General features: G+C 40.4%; 2 protein-coding genes and 1 long non-coding RNA gene across 4 annotated transcripts in view; all 3 read left to right on the forward strand.

Moving 5' to 3' along the window:
• The first annotated feature begins 1348 nt into the window (after positions 1-1348).
• Positions 1349-2833, forward strand: LOC122290073. The gene is made up of 2 exons (XM_043097603.1): positions 1349-2045; positions 2106-2833. The coding sequence occupies exons 1-2, from the start codon at positions 1349-1351 to the stop codon at positions 2831-2833; spliced, it is 1425 nt and encodes a 474-aa protein (XP_042953537.1).
• Positions 2834-3232: 399 nt separating this feature from the next.
• Positions 3233-3592, forward strand: LOC122290074 (uncharacterized mitochondrial protein AtMg00860-like). The gene has a single exon (XM_043097604.1). The coding sequence runs from the start codon at positions 3233-3235 to the stop codon at positions 3590-3592; it is 360 nt and encodes a 119-aa protein (XP_042953538.1).
• Positions 3593-6592: 3000 nt separating this feature from the next.
• LOC122288952 overlaps positions 6593-8827 on the forward strand; it is a 10575-nt gene continuing 8340 nt past the window's right edge. For both annotated transcript variants that reach the window (XR_006236062.1, XR_006236061.1), the window contains exons 1-2: positions 6593-6708; positions 6837-7009. This is a non-coding gene — a long non-coding RNA (uncharacterized LOC122288952). The remainder of the gene's footprint in view (positions 6709-6836; positions 7010-8827) is intronic.

The following is an 8827-nucleotide window of genomic DNA, read 5'->3' on the forward strand; positions in this document are numbered from 1 at the left end:
AGTTTTAGTAGAGTTGAGTGTGTTCTGTAAGCTTTTTGGTGCATTTTGCATCATTTTAGAACAACAAATGATGCCATTGACTGCATTATTTTAATCATCCCCTTGCATATGAATCATATGATTTAGGGTATGGTTCCCACTTTCATAATTTGTTTCCATGGCCTTGCTTTCCCCTTCATCATTTAGGGTATGTCAAATTAAATGAAGTAAATTAAAATTTTGTCACCAGACTAATTAAATGGACCCATGGCCTGTATCCAGCATGTATTTAAGTATCTTATGTTTGAATTTGATATACCCGAGGTAAGAGTCTCTGAGCTTCAAGAATCTGCTTCTTTTTCTTCTTCGTCTAGTTAAGAATATTCATGAAGCATTATCAGCTTATATGTTATGGTGCTAGAGGGAGCTACGGCCTGGGAGGGAGAATAAAGCTGGAAACTTGAAGTTTGGAGGAGAGACATTGAAGAAGGCTAGGCCAAGTGTGGATCAGACGTGATTTGGGCGTGCTCTATGTTAGAGGTCGAAACAATATGCAGGGAGATAAGGAGCAGGCGACATCATTCTCATTTTATTGCTTTAGATAAAATAAAGATAAAACGCTGTAGTTTTACTAAGCTTGTAAACGCTGTGTTTTTACAGTTAGATTTAGGGACTTTTATGTCTTTTGCTTGTATTCTATTAGGGTCACGCATATATGGAGGAGAACGGAAACATGGGAAGGCACCTGATGTTTTTATTGCTTGTGGTAACCGCTTGGGAGGTTTTGGATTCCTCGAAAATTCATTTATCATCAATGGAAACACTGTAGCTTCCATTGTCATCTTCTACCTATGGTCACGTCCTTTTTCCCTACTCTATTATTGATCTATTTTGTTATTCCAGTAAATCCATAACAAGTGGTATCATTAGAGCCAACGTTCCTCAATACCCAGAAATTCCTTTTCAGCTCCTTTTATTTACACTTTCCACTTTCCAGCAACCAAACCACATTTACAACCCAGAAATTCTTCCTACAAATTACTATATGGCTGACAACACTAGATCCAAAGTGGATAATAAGCAGTCCAAGCAACACAAGGCTGAAGACCAAGAGAATGCCATCACCTGTTTGACAAAAAGGATGAATCAAATGTCTGAATTGCTGGGCACTATATGGGAGCACCAACAACAGCATACTCCTTAAACCAGATTTGAACGAGATCATGAGAACAATGATAACCGAAGAGCAATGACAAGGGGAGTCAAATTAGACTTCCCTCAATTTGATGGGACTGACCCAGCGGGTTGGTTATTTAAGGTAAGCCATTATTTTGACTTTCATGAAACACCACTAGCACACAAGCTATTAATGGCATCATATCACAGGCAAGGAGAGGCACTTATCTGGTATAAAGGAGCTTGGGAAAGTGGCCAGTTCACAAGCTGGGAGACTCTCTCTCGCATTATGCTCATCCGGTTTGGTCCTTCCACTTATGATGATCCAATGGAAACCTTGGCAAAGCTCAAACAGACCTCCACTGTAGCAGCATACCAAACGCAGTTTGAAGCACTATGTAACAGGATCAATGGCCTGAAAGATGAGGTCAGACTTCTCTTAAAAATGTTTAACCCTACAAGTTTAATTGGTGCATTTGGCCTAGCAAAAATCCAAGAGGAGTATCTTATTAGTGCTAGGAAGGCACTGAAACCAGGAGGGGATCGAAGCATCCTTCCTACGGTTAACAAGCCATTAGGTGGGGATCCTTTCACTGAAGGCAGTAGTAAATGGACCAAATCCTTCCAACCCACTAGGAGGGTTTTCTCAACAGAATGGGATGAAAAACGAAAAAATGGTCTATGTTATCATTGTGATGAGAAATGGCATGCTGGCCACATTTGTAAGAAAACCAAGATCTATCTATTGCAAGGGTGTGAGGATGAAGAGGAAGAAAACTGTACAGAGGGCAAAGAAGAGGGGAAACTGGAACCTGACAGTGTGTTAACCACTAAGGGGGAAGGAAATCCTGAGATTTCCTTGAATGCGATTGCAGGAACTCCTAGTCCTAGTATGATGTGAGTTAAGGGAACAATCCATGGAGAACCAGTGGTAATTTTGGTGGACTCAGGCAGCTCTCACAGTTTCCTAGATCCGGCAGTAGCACGAAGGGCCAAGTTGACTACCAACCAGTCCACAAGGTTGGCGGTGCAGGTAGCAAATGGAGCTATTATTCAAAGTGAAGGCCACTGTGACTCGGTGCCTCTAAAAGTGCAAGGTATTCAGTTCTGCCCACCTCTTTATATTCTTGAGTTGGGTGGTTGTGATGTTGTGTTGGGTGTTAATTGGTTAGGGACCTTGGGTCCCATTGTATGGGATTTTTTGAAATTATCTATGCAATTTAACCATGGGGGTCATAAGGTGGAGCTTAGAGGATTGGAACCCCAACTAATCTCTATTGAGGAAAGTAGTAAAGCCATGTTGTCTTCGATGTCTAAGGGAAGGGGGTTTTTGCTTCAAATCCAAATAGAATCAAGAGAAGAAAATGTGGTTGTGCAAAATAATGAAGTTAATGAACTGTTGCGACAGTTCAAAGGGATGTTTGAGGAGCCCAAAGGGCTACCTCCTATAAGGGACCATGACCATAAGATTGTGTTGAAGAAGGGTACACAACCTATCGCCAATCGACCCTACCGTTATCCCTATGACCAGAAAACTGAGATAGAGAAGATAGTGTTAGAGTTGCTGGAAACAGGAGTAATTCGACCCAGTTCCAGTCCTTTTTCTTCACCCGTGTTACTAGTCCGTAAGGCTAATGGGAGTTGGTGCATGTGTGTGGATTATCGTGCACTCAATTAACACACAATAAAAGATAAATTTCCCATCCTCGTTATAGATGAGCTATTGGATGAATTGTGTGGGGCAAGGGTGTTTTTGAAACTGGACCTACGTTCTGGATATCATCAGATTAGGGTGGTTCCCGAGGACATTGAGAAAACAGTGTTTAGAACTCACGAAGGGCACTATGAGTTCTTAGTTATGCCCTTCGGGCTTACCAATGCTCCGTCGACTTTTCAAGGTCTGATGAATCAGGTATTCAAATAGCACTTAAGAAAATTTGTGCTAGTGTTCTTCGATGACATTTTGGTATATAGTAGAAGCTGGAAGGAACCCTTACAACACCTACAACAGGTATTGGAAGTGCTATAGCAACACCAACTCTATGCTAAATTATCCAAATGTCATTTTGGAGTCACGATGGGGTTGATTATGGGTCATATCATTTCATTCGAGGGGTTAAGGGCTGATCCAAATAAAATTCAATCGATGCTTGATTGGCCAACACCAAAGAATACTAAGGCTTTGAGAGGGTTCTTGGGCCTAACAGGGTACTATCAAAAATTCATTAAGGGGTATGGAGTACTTGCAGCCCCATTAACCAGTTTGCTCAAGAAAAATAATTTTGGTTGGAATGTAGATGCTGAACAGGCCTTTCAGAGGCTAAAAGTAGTTACTCAACCCCCGGTATTGCGGCTTCCAGATGTTACCCGTCCTTTTACCATTGAGTGCGATGCTAGTGGCACAAGAATTGGTGCTGTTTTAATGCAGTTTGGATAGCCTATCTGTTTCCTAAGCAAGGTATTGAAGGGCAGAGCTCTTCTCCTCTCCACCTATGAGAGGGAATTATTGGCATTGGTGACAGCTGTTTAGAAGTGGAGACCCTATTTACTAAGGCAGTCTTTTATAGTCAAAACAAATCAGCAGGCGCTGAAATTTTTATTGGAACAAAGGGTAGGCATCGAAGCACAACAAAAATGGCTCACTAAGTTGATGGGGTATAAATTTAAAATTGAGTACAAACGGGGACAAGAGAATAGAGTGGCTGATGCTCTTTCTCGAAAGGAGGGGAATGATGACACTGTAGAAGCAATCTTCACTCAAATTTCATTACCAAAACCAGAATGGGTGGAGCAATTGAAACTGAGTTACCAAACATCCCAAGAGTTCACAGATATTCTTGCCAAAGCTGAAGCTTAGCAGGAGATTCCTAAGGGAATTTCTATCATGCAAGGCCTACTGTTAAAGAAAGTGAGGTTGATGTTGGTACCGGGAACACCTTTTATTAAAAGAGTTCTTCATTATATTCATACTGAACTGATGGCGGGACACACTGGGTACTTGAAAACTTACCAGCATGCAAAAAGGGATTTTTACTAGTCTGGTATGAAAACAGACATTAAGAAGTGGGTGAGGGAATGTGAAGTGTGTCAGACAGTTAAGTACGAGAATGTCCTTCCCACGGGCTTGCTCCAACCATTACCCATTCCAGAGCAAGCTTGGACAGAAATATTTATGGACTTCATAGAAGGGTTGCTCAAATCAAAAGGGGCCTCAGTGATTCTGGTGGTTGTTGACAGATTCACTAAATATGGTCACTTCATGACCCTTTCACACCCCTATACGGCTCGAGATGTAGCCCATGTTTTTATGGATGCAGTTTTTAAACTGCATGGCTTGCCTAACATCATTGTGTCTGACCGTGATCCTGTCTTTCTAAGCTCGTTTTGGAAGGGATTATTTGAATTGCAGGGAACGACACTGAACTTCAGCTCAGCCTACCACCCTCAGAGTGATGGCCAAACTGAAGCCTTGAACAAGAATTTGGAAGGGTATTTGAGGTGCTACGTGGGACAAAAGCCAAGGGATTGGGTGCAGTGGCTAACTTTAGCCGAGTGGTGCTACAACACGAGCTATCACTGCTCAACAAAGCTGTCACCTTTTGAAGCTTTGTACGGGTATCCTACCCCAAAACTCATCTCTTACATAACAAGGACCTCCAACAACAATGCAGTGGATAAAATCTTAGGGGACAGAACAAAAATGTTGGAACTTTTGAAGCACAATCTCAAGGCAGCTCAAAACAGAATGAAAATTTTTGCAGACAAAAGAAGAACTGAGAGAGAGTTCAAGCTAGGAGACTGGGTTTACCTACACCTTCAGCCTTACCGACAGAAGACAGTTGCCGTGTGCCACAACTTGAAGTTGGCTCCTCGTTTTTACAGTCCTTTTCAAGTGATCCAACGAATGGGATCAGTAGCATACTGACTGGAGCTGCCATCCACATGCAAGATCCACCCCGTATTCCATGTGTCCTGTTTGAAGAAAAAAATCGGTGAAAATGTCCAAATCTTGCCAACTCTTCCACCCACTGATGAGAAAGGAGAGGTCTTACCTGAACCGGAGTAGATCATGGAGCGCCGTGTGAGAAAGCTGGGAATCCATGCAGTGACCGAGGTCCTGGTGAAGTGGACGGGTGCTTCAATTGAAGATAGCACATGGGAAAAGCTTTGGGATCTTAGAGCCTTGTACCCACACCTTGTGGGCAAGGTCTTGTAAGTGTGGGGGATTGTTATGGTGCTAGAGGGAGCTACGGCCTGGGAGAGAGAATAAAGCTGGAAACTTGAAGTTTGGAGGAGAGACATTGAAGAAGGCTAGGGCAAGTGTGGATCGGAAGTGATTTGGGCGTGCTCTATGTCAGAGGTCGAAACAATATGCAGGGAGATAAGGAGCAGGCAACATCGTTCTCATTTTATTGCTTTAGATAAAATAAAGATAAAACGCTGTAATTTTACTAAGCTTGTAAACGCTGTGTTTTTATAGCTGGATTTAGGGACTTTTATGTATTTTGCTTGTATTCTGTTAGGGTCAGGCATATATGGAGGGGAAGGGAAACATGGGAAGGCACCTGATGTTTGTATTGCTTTTGGTAACCGCTTGGGAGGTTTTGGATTCCTCGAAAATCTATTTATCATCAATGGAAACACTGTAGCTTCCATTGTCATCTTCTACCTGTGCTCGCGTCCCTTTTCCCTACTCTGTTATTGATCTATTTTGTTATTCCAGTAAATCCATAACATTATAGCTGTCACACAAAGTAACATATGCAAGAATGGAATGGATTCGTTTCCTCTAGGGGTACTTTATATGCTTTGGTGCTAAGAAGATGGGCCAAAATTGTGCTTGGACTTATCAATTGTCTTCAATTGCTGCATTTTAATTGGTTAAAGCTGTTGTAGATCAATAACAGATACTGAAGGGATTCTATATGCTTGGACTTTGCTCAGGAGACTTGGTGTTTAATTTTCAGTGGTGTTTAATTTTTAGATCTAGCTAGCCTTTTCCCTCCATGAACTTAGGAGACTTGGTGTTCTATACACTGCAGCCTGGTTTTTTCTACATGGATTTTGATCTAATTTCCAAAAGGCTTGAAGAGAGTGGAGAACCAAGAAAGAAAGAACTACCAGAAGGTGTATTAAGGTAGAGTTTCCCTGTTTTTTCTACACTGTTCTTACAATCATCATATAATTTCCATAATCTAGTAATATGTTACATAATCTTTTACACAAAAATAAATAATTGAAAATGCTAGAAATATAAGTTCTTCAGTTTTTTCTGCATGGTTTTATTTCTTGTGACACCCATCTCCTTGATGGTGTTTTCCCAGCTACAACAATTATGTGATATAGGATATTTTCTATTTTTTTTTCCTTAATACCTCATGGTTTATGTTTTGGATTTTGCTTTCAGCTGGCCTGACGAAGCAAAATAAAATTGGACCGCTATTTGAGGGAGATCGTAATTGTGGTTTATTCTGAGTTCTTGGAATTGTACAAGAGTGTCACGATTGATGCAATGGTTAAGGCATTTGGAGTTACAGAGGAGTTTATTGATCTGTGAGTGTTAAAGTGTCATTGGTGCTATATATATACATATTTTTTTTAATCTTACTTAAAAGAGTTTCATGCTTTCTTTAGAGATGATGTATGTAATCGAGCTTGTAATCCACCCATTTCTCTTGTAGGGAACTCTTGTGATTTATTGCAGCAACAAAGCTTCATTGCAAGATTGACAAAGTTGCAGGTGTTCTTGAGACCAATCGAGATGCAAAGCATGCTCTTTACCAAGCAACTATCAAGCAAGGGGATTTCCTATTAAATCGGATCCAGAAGCTGTCTCGTGTTATTGATCTGTGAGGTACATTGGATCAAAGTTAATCCCACCTTTCTTTACATTTCTAAGGACACATTAGGAAGATAATTAAATCAATTTTGTTTCAATAAAATGTGTACTGGTTTTAACCTCTAGCTATGTTTTTCTCTCCCAAAATGTGTTCTCCAGTCAAAAACTCCCGGCTCTAGAGTGAAAATTTGCTTTTATATGGTCTCACGACGGAAAACCTAAAATCTGTCAAAATACGATGTTCGCTCAAGTGGGGTGTCGAGCGCGCGTCGAGCGTCCAACTCTGTCTGATTTCGCTCGAGCATCCTATCGAGCGCACGTCGAGCGTTCGCCTCTGCCTGATTTTTCTCGAGCGGCCAATGTCTCCGCTCAAGCGATCTTTGTTTTCAGCAACCCGCTCGAGCTCCCTGTCGAGCGGCAGTCGAGCGTTTGAATCTGCCTGAATTCGCTCGAGCGGCCAAAAGCCTCCGCTCGAGCGAACTTGTAAAATCTGCAATATGAAATTTTGCAAGTCATCAAATACCCCCAAACTTACAACTTTGTTTGTCCTCAAACAAAAAGAAAAACAAATGATAGTTTAGGCAATATCGACTCGACCCGAAAGAGAAGTATCATCACTCACCAAGCTTTTATGAATTTAGATTTCATCTCTAGTATCTTACTCTTTTAACATCAAAGATGGCAGGAAAATCAATCAAAAATTTTGCAATTTGTCAAGCAAAAGTTAGGTGTTTACTTCAACCTAAAGCTAAGACCTTGAGTGTGTGTGTGATATAGTCAATTTAACCTCAAACCACCTGCAAACTCAGATAAAAGTAGAACAACCAAAATCAAAAGAATTCTCTTAAAACTTAACCCCATAAGTCCAATTTTCAGAAATCCTCTCCACTAATGTAGTCAACACCAAAATCAAAGATCAAAAGGTCTTTATTAAGGTTGTAATGATAGGCCACAGGGTCAGGGTTAAGAAAGAACTGGATATGGGAAATTAAATCAAACTGGGAAAATACTTAGTGAAAAGAACATTAAAAGAGAAACTCACATGATTCAAATCATAGCTCTTTCTTGGCAATATGCTCATACTTGTGGCATTATTATTACTGTATTCACTGATGTAATACCAACACTTCCCTTAACAAAATCTGAGGTAATTCACATTCCACTTGGCGACTTCTTTTTCTTTTCTTTTCTCTTTTCTCTCTTTTTTTTGTTTTTTTTTTTTTCAGTCACTTCCTTTCTTCTTCTTCTTTTTCTTTGATCAAACAGAGCAAACATAATACGGTTCATCATGAAACCAATTTTCTCTTTTAAATGTAACTCTCCACCAAAGTATTTTCTCAAACTATCAGCGGTAGATTCATTGTTTTTCAGGCTTAGAGCGGGCATGGTTTATATAGTTCAAAGAATCAATAAAGGCTCATGAAGGCTCAAGGGGGTTGACTATGGAAACACACCATGTAATGATGGCATGACATTTAGGATGGCTGGGAAAGCTTTTTGGTTATGCCAAAGAAATGTCTAGATCATTTCTCTGATATTTGGTCTCAACTAGGATTTCGCCTCAAGGACCCATCAACGGATTCTAGAGCAAAGCAAAATCGAACCTCCCTTTTTCAATTAATTCAACTTCTTCTCTTCATAAGCAAAATGGAATAAGAGAAAAACGACTATGTGCTCAATTGTGTTCAAGTTCAAAGATTTAAACCAAAGTACCCACAAAACTTCACTTGACATAAAAGAAATTTTTGAAAATTTTTCTCAAAACCATCTTCAATCACAAATTTCAGAGTCATAGAGAATTCAATCTTACTCCAATGCATGCTTGGTAAGAGA

This window comes from Carya illinoinensis, chromosome 12 (genome assembly GCF_018687715.1).
Source record: "Carya illinoinensis cultivar Pawnee chromosome 12, C.illinoinensisPawnee_v1, whole genome shotgun sequence".
Lineage (NCBI taxonomy): Eukaryota > Viridiplantae > Streptophyta > Magnoliopsida > Fagales > Juglandaceae > Carya > Carya illinoinensis.